Raw genomic sequence first — 12852 nt, 5'->3', positions numbered from 1 at the left:
CCTATGGCGTTAAAGGCCACTGAAAATATAGTGGATATAACCCTAAAGCGAATCGATGAATGCGTTACGTAAGATTCTGTTACGAAAATCGCAAACTTTGTTTATGTAATATTTGACAACTGATTATGTAATAAGGAAGTTGCATTAGCTACCTAGTAATTAATATGGTTGAAAGCTGAGTCAGCTTTTATTGTTCAAGAATTACATAATCCATAATTATGTCAGCGCTGTCCTGGATTTAAATTAGCTAAGCTAAATCCAAGTATGACATGAGATTCCATTCCATTTCCATTCAGAAAGTATATCGTACACAATGCATAAGACCTTACACCCAGTGACATTCTGACTTTGTTTTTAGAATTTCGCCGTAGTTCAATCTGAGAAATGTACGTTGGTTGACTAAGTGTATTGTGGCATACGAATCGATATTCAGACTTTCGAGAGATATAATTAGTTGAAAAGAGCGCCTGTCGCTTAGCTAGGTCATTGCTATAGGGGATACACGCTATAACCTTCCCTTAAATATTCAAGTGTATACTAAATGTAGTGGACTCCAGCACTAAATGCCCCCGAACTTATAGCGAACCCCAGTAAAACTTGAGTCTACCTTGACGGATGCGCAAAATATTTCGACACGTTAGCAGATTATAGACGGTCTCGAACAGATTCATTCTCAATAATCTTATATAGTATGGCTACTTACATAGCACTATTTATTCCAATTATACGATGATACTATCATCGCCTTAGTACTTGATACTGGCCTTGGTCAAGTTTCGCAGATTTAATTACCTTGGTGCAGGCATGGGAAGTGAGGCAGAGGTTGTTTTTTCAGTGATTTGACTCGCTAAACTATAGCGGTTATCCACTAAAGTTCAGCAGCGACATCACTATCAGGTCTACCTAGAAGGTCTTGGCGTGGACCTAATACAGTGGAGCCCTATTTCTCAATTGCTTCCAACTAGGTACCCACCTACATACCACCTAATCTTATCGTGCACTAAGCAAGGCACAATGCCCTCTTTATTTAAGGGCTACCACTTTGAGAGACTCTAGGTTAAACCATCTAGAGAATAGCTAGTCCTATGAAATAGACGTTCGGTTAGATGATAGTGTCAATGATAAATATTTACCTAGGATATGAGGTGACCTACCCAAATGGTACGTGGGAAGAATGTATTCAGAGTTCTCACAAGCATAGTCGCATTGCCATGCCAGAACCAGTCGGGCGGTGACCCTTTTAGAATCATATCTATTTACCCTCAGCTATCGTAAAATGTCCTTTGATGATAGCAATGATTACTAAGCAGGGGTTCTGTTGATCTGTGCCTTAAAAGCCCCCGCAAGGGGGCCATAAACCGAATCTATTTAGAAATGGTCAGTATTAGTTTGGGGGGTACGTAGGTACCTGTTAGGTACCTCCGATAGATTCAATATTAACCACGGTTCCCCTGACAGCGATGAGCATTCGGTGGAAGTGGCGTACCATGCGCATCGGCCCGAACTCGTTCACGGCAAACATTTTCTCCACTTGTCGGACGTCCGTATCGGCCGCTGTCATCGTGTAACCTGCCCAGAATATTAGAATAGGTGATCGGAATAGGGTGGCGCCGTACAGATGCCTCTACGCTAGGTTTAGCAGATGGAACAGACCGCTCCAGGCTACTCATACTCACGCGTTACTGACTAAGATATCGAGCTTTCCACTCGTGATGTCTTCAACCTTCTTCTTGAAAACAACCACATCCTCCTCTGATGTGACGTTGAGGTCAAATACATGGACTCGAGGATGATCCAGATGTTCTCGTGCCTCGTAGGGCAGTAATGTTGCTATAACGAAAAGGCCATTTTGAAGGAACTGTTTAGCAAGTGCGTAACCAATGTCCCCCTAGCAACACCTCTTATATAGTGAAAAGTCCGTTAGGCTTGTCCTATTGTTTCTCTTCGTTGTTTCTCAATTTATTGGAGCCAACCTACCCGGTGATAAGAACGAATTTGTCACTTAGGGAGGACATCTTTCATTATTGAAAAGACCACTACCTAGGTACCTACAGATACTAGGTATGTAGCTTTTTCCTAGTGCCACCATTTGGTGTATCATTATGTCAACTTATATTACGAGGAGTGGACACGAGAGGTTATATAAGACGAACATTCCTGATTCCTGCACATCATTTATCTCGGAGTCTACCTGCATCTCGGATCGTACCTAGTAGATCGCAGATCAAAGCCCAGCCTAGAAGCTTACGGTCGCAGATTACCGAACACAGTGTGCTATACCTGCTCCTGTTGATTTTGAATAAAGCTAGGATCTGGAGATAGGCTAAAGATTAGCGACGCAATATCCGAGGTATGGTGTCACGACAGGGCCACCTGCAAATCAAGGGTGTGCATGTATCGATGTCAGATTATAGCTCACTTTGAGGGAGATCACAAGAAGCATGATTCCTAACTTTCCATCATTTAACCTAGTTGGGAAAGTGAGATCCACGATAACTACCTAGGTAGGTACATTCCGTCCCATCCCGTCAGTCGAAATCACAACATAGGTAATAACCAATCTAACAAGACCCGATGGCATGCAGATTGATATGGGCCTTTAGAGAAGATCTACTCCCGACATGTTGATTTATCTTATTACATATTCCGCAATACGACCAACCTATGTTAAACATTATTACCTACCAAAGATGACGTAAGGTTTCTATCAATCAAACTTGTCAACTCTCGATTTCAAATTCTTCTAACTTACCTAGCTTACTTAGGTTATCTTCGGGTGGTCATTTCTGGCCCATGGCAAACACACAAATATACCTATCTATAACATAGGTATCTGGTTCCCGATCTCTCGCATTATGAAAGGTATGATGTATTAAGGAAAAGGGAGCTTCGCTCCCAGAAGTGACCTGGTCTAATATATCCACCCTTAGCTGACATAATCAGAGAGCTCTTCCCGTGGGGCAATCAGGTGACCTCCACCAGTATTACCTAATTGCCCTCTTGCACTATCTTACAACATTTGATGACATAGAAGCTGTCTTAACTACCTAACTACCTACCTAGGGATGAGAATGTTTCATATTTTAAAGCAGCCGATGTTAGAATATAGGAAGATATAGGTAGCTTTGCGCCTGTAACCTCACTCACATACATTACAGTTCTAGCCTATAGGCGAAGAATGTAATTTTGTAACAGCATATATACGACCTCTTCGAGAAAGAAGTAAAGCGAGACAGACCTATGTTAAGAAGGTCAGCAGTCACCATGGGGGATTGTTATCATGGAGGAGTTAGTGAAAATAGATCATGTCACTTCGTCCAATCCCTACCCAGGGCGATAACTAGGTCCCTCTTGTGGTATGATATATGTGTCATGTCTGGAATCCCGATCATGAAACTAACTATCTCAATCTATAGGCTTTTTGTTCTAGTGATTTATTCACCGAATTTGTTACTCAATGGCTTTGGTAGAGACTGGGTCAAACAGACTAGGGTTCTTTGAGGTTGTGGTCAGCCTAATATTTTAGCAAGTACATATGTCAACTGGATACCTACGCATATGGAAACGGTAGCGTGCAGTTCATGTACCAGTATATATACCTACCTACCTAGGTAAGATTTCCATCAGTCAGTACGATCGTGGTGGAAAGTTTAGCTATTGGAATCCGAGAATTCGGTCATGACGGCGGTATAGCGGCAGTCTCACTGTCTAAGACCAGGTGGTCCTTAGAGAACTTTAATGGCGTTGTTGCTCTCATTACCTTACTACGGGTCATAGCAGAGTGTATCTATACCTATGCACAACAGTGAGCATGAACTCATCTGCCTGCGCTTACATTCCCGCGCCTTGTAGGTAGGTACCTAGGTACTTCACTACCTACCTACCTAGGTAATTATCTCGCGGAATGCCTTGTTGGTGACTGTAGTAAATTAAAGGGTTGGATTTCATTAAAACTCCGAATTTAGGCAGTCCTGATAATCAAACCTATTCCTCCTAGGAGCCTTTGCCCGAGTCAAAGCGGAGACACTACCTAGGTAGTTACTAGGCAGATATCTGCTGTTCATCACGGTAATCACCTGACTGGGCAACATCTCTTACTTTGGTTGATTAATCTAAGGAAGGGCTTTTGTTTTCATATTTTTTAAGTGGATAGGTACGTATGCTTCTTGAGGTCTCGTGTCGCTGTCGCTACCTCAGCCAAGATGAATAAATGATGAAGCTAGGGATTTTTATTCAATAATCTGGCTCGACTATATACTTTAGCATAAGCAAAGGTTACCTGAAAATCACCTGACTCCCAGAACGCCAACCAACTGTACCTACCTAGGTATCTACACAGCTCATGACTGGACACCTTACGAGACATTCAGTTTAGCGAAGGACCGAGGATAAGCCTGACAAGCCACGTTGTGATTTGTGTACGAATTTTATATGTTATCGTGGGACAGCATCCCATTTACGGAGTGCCGTACTAGCCTGCACCACATATAAATGGGGTGCTTCTCGTTTCCCCGGAGATGAAGACAACACACAAATCTTCATTAGAGTTCCAAAAACAAGGTCGAAATGCGCTTCTCTGTAGCTAATTCTCTCGCCTGGTTTTGCCTTGCCCAAATCAGCATTTCTACAAGAGTGTCCCCGCGCTCTCCAAGCACTGAGACACACCCTTCTCCTGGAACAGTAATCTCATTCCCTAACTCTTCAGCTTTCCATGATGCCACGGAGAGATGGACCGTCTACAAACCCCCCTCCTACTCGGCGGCGATCTCGCCCACAACAGAGGAAGATGTTGTAAACGCGGTAACTTTATAATATCCCCATTCCAAAAACAAGCCAGTGGACTAACATTAGGTGCCCAATGCTTAACTAGGTCAAACTAGCAAAGAGATTCAATACGCCATTCCTGGCGACAGGAGGTCGTCACGGGTATTCTACAACTTTAGCGAAGATGCAAGGTGGAATTGCTATCGATCTCAGCAAAATGAACTCCGTTAAAATCGACAGGTCCGCCAAGACCCTCACTGTTGGACCCGGTGTGCGTTTCAGGGATATCTTCGACCTTGTGTTCGAGGCTGGCTTCCAGATACGTGAGTTTTTCGATACTCTCATACAATTATATACCTTGTAGCTAAACCCTCTAAAGAAACCGGGGCTTGTAGCTGTGTTGGTATGCTGGGGGCAACTCTCGGTGGGGGAATCGGGCGTCTCCACGGCTTAGACGGCATGATAATTGACGCTCTTCAATCAGTACGCCTTGTGACGGCTAATGCTGAAATCGTCGAGGCCTCGGAACATTCTAACCCTGAGCTATTCTGGGGAATCCGGGGTGCCGGTTTCAATTTCGGGATCGTCGTATCGGCTACCTACCGGCTTCACCCCTTATATAATAGGGGAATCTGGACGAATGCAGATCTCTTATTCCCACCAGAAAAGAATGTTACTTACTTTGATGCTGTCGCGAAGATGCTCCCACTTCCACCTCAGCTGGCTGTGGCGACTTCCATGGGATACAACATCACCCTCAACAAGGTGAGAATGAAAACGATAAATTTACGACGGAAAAACATGTTCAACTAACCAATCCATGTCTCAAGCCTCAACTTTCGGCCAACTTAATGTACGCAGGACCGAGGAATGAAGCAATCAAGGCCATGGACCCTCTTCTCAAGCTTGGACCCTCTTACTCCAATATCAAAGAAATAACCTGGAACAAGGTAAGCAAAGAGTCAAACTTCCTTCTCGACGCCCCAAACTGCGAGGACGGACAGATATTGGATTCATGGAGTGTCAACCTCCGCAATGTGTCTGCCCCCGCGCTCGTGTCCAGTTTCAATGATATGGCATCTTTCTTCCAAAAGCATCCGAGCGCGCGCGCCTCGGGAATAATACTTGAAACGTGGCCCATAGAAGCCACAGTGGCTACGCCGGACAACGCGACCGCATTTCCATGGAGAGAGACCGCGACCTATGTGTAAGTACCACCATACTCTGTGTACTTACGGGCTAACTGAACAAATTGTCAAAAATGCAGCATGATCCAGATGAAATGGGATAATTCCAGTGATCCAGTAAAAGGGCCTGCCAACGATTTCGCGCGCACAACCCGAAGCAACCTCGCCGCCAACTCCGGGTTTGGCGGCTTGGCCGTCTACGTCAACTACGCGTACGGGGACGAGACGCCTCAGGAATTATACGGCGAATCGAAGCTGCCCCGACTAGTCGAGCTGAAGAAGAAGTATGACCCGACCAACGCTTTTCGTTTTTACAACGCGTTACCCACGACCTGGCCCCTCCCTACGTAGGTACTCGAGATGAAACTTGGCGCTGGAGTATCCGAGTAGTTCACTTCGCAATGCGCGGAATTTTATTTCGGGTCTTTCCTATTGTAAGATATAGAGGAATTGGTAAATTGTAACACTAGAGACCGAAGAGATGCTATCGTGTCAGAATATTATTAGTCAGAAAAAGTCCATCATGTGTTAGTCTTACTGTACAACACTGTGATTAAATCTATCCCCTGTCTTGTAGGGCTAGTATCCACTCTTCGCCGTAGTATGGGGGAGTTACCTATATGGGCGAAGCAGGGGATATTCAATGCGATTTGCATGCTCTCCTTTTCTCGTGTGGGTACCAGGAATATTTAAAAATGTTAGAACTAGACGAAGGAAGTTGGTGAAGTTCAATGACTTACAAAAAGCCAAGTTGACGATTCCCTTTTAATCGTATAAACATCAAACTTTTCATCATTATTCCCTGTCAGAATGGAGTCAGAAAAAGTGTCCCATGTGCTAATCTTACTATTTGCACTGTCACTAAAACTATCCCCTTTGTTACACAACAGGCATTTTCTACCAATTATGATGAGTATACTGGGTATAAGTTGCCAATATAAGCACAACAAAGGATACTTACTTGCACAGTGCAAAACAGTAGTATTAGCACATGGGCGGTCTTTTCTGACTCCATTCTGCCTGTAAATTAGAAGTCCTGGGCGCCTAGCGTCTAAGGACAGGGATGAGAAGACGACTAGCCCGTGGTGGATTTATGCCGAATATAGTTGTAGCGCCTGTGGATATCCGCGAAAAAGAGAAGCTCGTATTTGATTCTAGCGCCGGTATCTTTAAGGGGCAAATTCTCAAAAAATTTGAAGCTAAGTCAATAATGAAACACCATCTTCAATGCAGCTCAGCTGCCTCAATTGAAAATGATGATTTTCGATGAACTCATGTTTTACTTCCAAGGTCTTAACTTACGATGAGAAGAGAGATTTAGTCATTCCGTTATGTGTGGTGTAAGACGGAAAGGCTTTCTCGAATCCTGATATTTACCACACCAAGTATTCGAAGCGCATCCAAAGGCGCGATGCTGCGCTTTGGCTTGTTTCAACTGCTGGCCACTTGCGCGTCGGCAGCTTACGTTCAATGGAAGCATTGCGATGGCTACCAATCCAAACCGGATGGCTTCATACCAGAGTCTCTGTCGGCTGAACTGGTCCATCTAAACGACACCCATGATTGGCTTTCTCTTAAAGTTGGTGGTAGAATTGGAGGTAGTGAATGCGATCGGTGGGCGACCGAGGTATCAACGTTGAGAGTCGAAATTGATTCATTAGGCCAACCATCTTCCTACACTTCCAGCATCAACGCGACATGTCGGCTAGGAAGAAATAGTTCCTTTCTATATCTTACACCAACCGATGATCTGGACCTTCCCACGTTCTTCTCTCTTTCTACCTTTCACACCACTATTCATCTAGTTAGTCCCGACGCCAAAGAGAAAAGTTGTTTAGAGTCCAATATCACTCCCGCGATCAGCTCTAACATACAGGCGACTTTAAGATATGCGCCATTTAGCATTCTTCTCTTTGTCCTGCTCGTAGGCATCGCGCAGTCCGTTACCAGCAGCAACTCCAAGTTGGAGGATGAATCCCCACCACCGGCCCTACTTCCCGGCTTCGCTGATTGCCTTCAGTATTTGCAATTCGTATTTTTTACGGGAAGCCTGAGCCTGTTCTACCCAGGCTTCTACCAGCCCGCAGTAAGCGGTTTGGGCTGGTTATCACTCTTCTCCGATGGGATAATCACCCACGGGTACACCTACCCAGGCGTCAATGACGGACTCTACGAAATCAATGGGACCTTCGGCGGGACTTATGGTTTGGAAATAATGACGCAGATTATAGGTGCTCCAACGATCATGGATACGTGGTTAAACATGGTTATCCTCATCGCGGCCATAACAACTCTATCGGCTTTATGTTTGGGGGTATACTCGTATTGGCACCGACCCGTTCATTCAGGTTCAAACTCGGATAGCGACCTCCGCCTCACCATGAACCGGACACTCCGTGTTGTCTTGTCTTATTTCATGCTGCCGCTCATTGCACTCTCATTCTACCAACTTGATAACGTGGCCTGGTTACCCCTATACCACATCTCGCTCGCTATTTTTGTTATCGCCGCGATTTTAGCCGCGTTCATCTGGCTGCTTACGGCGATACCGACGCGGAGTTTAGGCATCTTTATCTTTGACAATCGTCGGCGATATCGTCAAGTATCCCCGGAGTCAGGGACTCGGCACCACACCTTCGTTCTCGCGCTTTTTATCCTGTGTTTCATCCGAGGCGTGGCGATCGGCGGACTTCAAATCTCGGGACGAGCACAATTAGCGGTACTAGGGACCTGCGAATTAATACTGCTAGTTTGTATAGTGCAATTCCAGGCTTACAGCATGCTCTCCATAGGCACTATTTCAGCCGTCGTGCGATTGGGGAGTTTGATATGTATGGTGGCATTTGTACCCAGCGTCGCATCATATAGCGCTAGGAGCGCTATTGGGTACTTCGTCTTGGTGCTTCACGCGTCCATGCTCTTGCTTGGGTTCTTCGTTCCAGCGTTAGTACAACTCGCAAAACTATGCGCTATCTGGTGGATTGCACCTGGTCCTGATGTATGTTTCTTGATACCTTTGAATACAATCCTTGAAATCCATGATATAGAGACTGACATATCGGAACAGGTCTATAGCCTCCGCCAGCTTCGTAAGCGGCAAGCCTCGAGGAATCATTTGCCAGAGCGTGCTCATTCTTCTCATACCTCTATCGATTCGAATGTTGACCTGGGGCTTCCTGCCCATGTGGAACCAACACACGGTCGCTCGGTCAGTGCCAGCATGCTCCGCGCCGATTCACCATCAATCTCAAGCCGCGACTATTATCGACCGCCGAGACATTCACGATTATCGCCATCTCCTTCAATGGATCACCATCATTGGAAAATTGGTGCCCACGAAATAGTAGTGTCGCGTGATCCATCAACGGATGATGACTCAGGTGGACGCTCATCAGATGAAACTGTCTCTTCGGATTCAGTCCAATCAACCGCGATGTCTCCGGAGACGCTCACCAGCACGACCGAGACGGTGTCACTGCATCCGCGATGGGCAGACTACTCATTCCGAGAGTCGGATCTCTTTTATGGGGTTTCAAGGCCACCATCGGTGGAAACACCGTCGGAATCAACCGGGACACCCGTACCATCAACATCGCAACGTCAGACGTCCTCTTCATCTGCACTCAACATATGGCGTAAAATTTCCGGGCAACAGGCGACGGAACAAGGTTTCTCGGTCGTTCGGCCGCCTAGACCCTCAAATTCTCCTCCTATATAGAATCAGTACCTAATAGATAATTCCATTTTGTGTTATTTACAACTTCGCGTTGAATTTGAATGTGTTCGTAATATTAATTAAGAAAACTTTATATTTAGAAGCTCCTTGGAAGTTGCGAAAAAAAAACCGCGGGGGCAGCTGTAGGTACCTCCAGAGCTATCTTGTATGACGTAACTACTAGGTACCTAGGTCCTAGGTAACTGTGCGTACCTTCCCTAATGATAAGTTTCTCCAGAATGCACTCCCTTCAACAACAGTTTCCATTGAAACAATAAGAAACATATTATAAATATAACGGGCTATTTTAAAGTAATTCACACAGCGAAAACTCCATTTTCTTATAGATTGTGCAATGTTTGGTGAATGAGAATGAGATGTACATAATTTACGCCTTGTACGAAGTGTGAAGGGGGCTACTGTGCACACACGGAGCACCTAACACTTTAGATAACGGTCTTATCATTAGCGTTGGTGGCTTCTAATTGACCAATCAAACAAGACAATCCCGGAAAGGGTTGCTATAGACGTGATGTCATATTTCTAGCTACAGCGAACGTGACTGCTCAAGTTCGCGATTGATGTGCGCATACCTTTAGTTGATGCAACACATGATGCCCTAGCAGTTACGATCGGTGGTAAATGCTTGGACACGAGACTGCATAGGACTTGCCCCTTAACATCTGAGTTGTCCCTCCTTTCCATTTGATGGCACCGATGCTTCAGTAAGATTTCTCACCTTTTCCATTCTACGTCTCAAATAGATCTAGACCTCAAGACATTACTCAAGTCTCAACACTAACACTCCAAGATATCTATTTCTCTCGTTCTTTTCATATGACTCTCTTTATGATCAACCTACCCTTTGATGTCCATTGATATTTTATAACGATTATTAGGTGCCTACTTGTTGAACGATAGGTAATCTTAAGGAGGAGGCTTGCCGAGACGCTCATTTATCTAGGAATTATCCGCAATTGAACTAGATATCCTCAATAATATAAAAATAGCGGGCGATACGATCGCGAATTCGAATCCAATTCAAGATGTTTTCTCCGTTGCCCGAGCAAAACGAACCCGCCCCACATCCCCCACCACCCCTTTCCAAGACGCAACGGTTACTATCATGGGCCTCACGATCGGTCTCGGGGATGTATGCCGAATGGTACTCAATGAAAAATGTTATGGTCCGCTTCTCGAGTATTGCCATTGCTTTATACGGGTATGATCAAGGTATGATGTCCTTGGTCAATACAAACCAGTCTTATCTCCGCACCATGGCCATTCCGGAAGACTCCCCTTTCGTCGGTGTTATCGTTTCCATCTACTACATCGGGTGTCTCTTCGGTGCGATTTTGGCTTCATTTATAGCCGATAAGAGGGGGCGGAAGACTGCGATTTGGGCGTGTCTTTGGACGAGCGTCATCGGTGATATCCTCATGTTCATCCCGGGCATCTATCCCTTCAACTGCGACAACCCATGGCGTGGAGCCTCGATAGTACTCATGATTGTTGGCCGTGTGGTTCTTGGGTTGGGTATTGGGGGCATTGATGCCGTTATTCCAATTTATAGCTCGGAGCTCTCTAAGGATGACTCCCGTGGCTCCTCAAGTAAGCGCATTGTGAAGAATCAAGGGCGATGATTACTAATTTCTGCCAATAGTGGCAAAAGAATTTCAAGCAAATATTTTAGGATTGCTTACCGCTTTTGGAATCAACGTTTTCCTTACTCACACGAGAGGAAAGGATAGCGAATTAGCCTGGAGGTTTCCTATTGCAGCCATGCTAATATTCCCCATCGTTCTACTCCTCATAGTTAGAGGCTTGCCAGAATCGCCGCGTTGGTTTATTAGCCAAGGAAGATTGGATCACGCCAGAGACGTCCTTCTAAAATTCCACGGGGAAGCTGAAGCGGAGCATAAGCTGGAGGAACTGTGCAAGGCACAAAGTGAAGAAATGGATCACAGAATTGGATACTACGACATGGTCTGGCCTACCGGTAGTCAATTCCACCCCACCATGATCACAGTAATGGGCCAGATCAACCAAGCATTGACAGGCTACGGAGCTGTCTCGGTGTACGGCCCTCAGATATTTGAGCTCCTGGGATTTCCCGTTCGAGAAGCAGAACTTTGGACTCTCGGGAACTACTTTTTTTATGCCACCACGATGACATTGGCTTGGATATTAATCGACCAAGTCGGCCGAAGGAGATTGATGCTCATAGGATCAGTTGGCCTATCGACCTTTTACCTTGTTTTAACGTTTTTGGGCTCTCAGTCTGTTACAGAGCAGTCCGACACCCCGGAATGGTTGTTGCCGGCTTTGGGGATAGCCACACTATATACGTCGACAGCGACTTTTGGAATATGCTGGCTGACTACCGTTTGGCTAATCCCGACCGAAATCTACCCAAACTGTGCGCGTGCAGCAGGAAGCTCTATTAGCGTCATCATATGGGGTCTCTCCAACTTTGTCGTCACGTTGTTAACTCCGATTGGATTCAACAATTTGAAGTACTGGCTGTTCCTTGTGTTTGCCATCACCAACATAGTAGCTGGAGTTCTTACCTGGTTATTATCGCCTGAGACAGGTGGCAGGAGCTTCGAGGAAAACCAGAGATTCTTCGCATTAGCCAAAGACGACGGTAGCTGGCTCGTGAGGAATATTGCTAGTGGAAAATATAGAGCCATGCCGCGAAAGGAGGATAATGACGAGGACGTCGGCGTAGAAAATGCCGAAGTAGAAGACTCTAAGGGTGAAAATGCTAGAGGCGAAAACTCTCGGGGTCAGCCTTCGGAGACGACACCCTTGTTGGGAGAACGGATTGAATAGGGGTAAGGTTATTATGCGGCAAAAGACCTAGCGATACAGGTTATTAGTGGTTTTATGATGATATGATATATAAATAGCGCGTATATTCACTAATGATAGCGAAATTTTGAGATTCTGTATCATTAACTTCGATTCAAGATTCAGACTTCATATTTTCGTCCCCAATGACAGATAACAACATTTGCGACGCGACGCCACAGCGATCCCCTCAAAACCCACATCGAAGAGCGACACAAGGCACGAATGGGTTGGCATTAGTGACGTGACAGCGAAGTTCCGGCGTCTGTGATAGGACCGGGTTGCGCAGCAGAAAGCGAAGTCATTCCACGAATGAAATACAGTCCCCCGAAA

General features: G+C 45.4%; 3 protein-coding genes across 3 annotated transcripts; all 3 read left to right on the top strand.

Moving 5' to 3' along the window:
• Positions 1-4559: 4559 nt before the first annotated feature.
• GGS22DRAFT_199566 (uncharacterized protein) lies at positions 4560-6302 on the top strand (the record flags this gene model as incomplete). The annotated part of the gene is made up of 5 exons (XM_047966305.1): positions 4560-4800; positions 4871-5087; positions 5144-5529; positions 5595-5971; positions 6032-6302. Exons 1-5 carry the CDS (start codon positions 4567-4569, stop codon positions 6300-6302), a joined length of 1485 nt encoding a protein of 494 aa, XP_047820116.1. The 5' UTR covers positions 4560-4566.
• An 816-nt stretch (positions 6303-7118) lies between these two features.
• Positions 7119-9737, top strand: GGS22DRAFT_126911 (uncharacterized protein). Its single transcript, XM_047958364.1, has 2 exons — positions 7119-8949; positions 9019-9737. The coding sequence occupies exons 1-2, from the start codon at positions 7363-7365 to the stop codon at positions 9667-9669; spliced, it is 2238 nt and encodes a 745-aa protein (XP_047820115.1). The 5' UTR covers positions 7119-7362; the 3' UTR covers positions 9670-9737.
• A 975-nt stretch (positions 9738-10712) lies between these two features.
• On the top strand, positions 10713-12501 carry GGS22DRAFT_187517 (general substrate transporter; the record flags this gene model as incomplete). Its single annotated transcript, XM_047964600.1, has 2 exons — positions 10713-11277; positions 11330-12501. The coding sequence occupies 2 exons, from the start codon at positions 10713-10715 to the stop codon at positions 12499-12501; spliced, it is 1737 nt and encodes a 578-aa protein (XP_047820114.1).
• Between the last annotated feature and the right edge of the window lie 351 nt (positions 12502-12852).

Source organism: Annulohypoxylon maeteangense (assembly GCF_022496945.1).
Source record: "Annulohypoxylon maeteangense strain CBS 123835 unplaced genomic scaffold GGS22scaffold_6, whole genome shotgun sequence".
Taxonomy (NCBI): Eukaryota; Fungi; Ascomycota; class Sordariomycetes; order Xylariales; family Hypoxylaceae; genus Annulohypoxylon; species Annulohypoxylon maeteangense.
The sequence above is the reverse complement of the archived record's forward strand: the minus strand, read 5'-3'. Positions and strand labels throughout refer to the sequence as shown.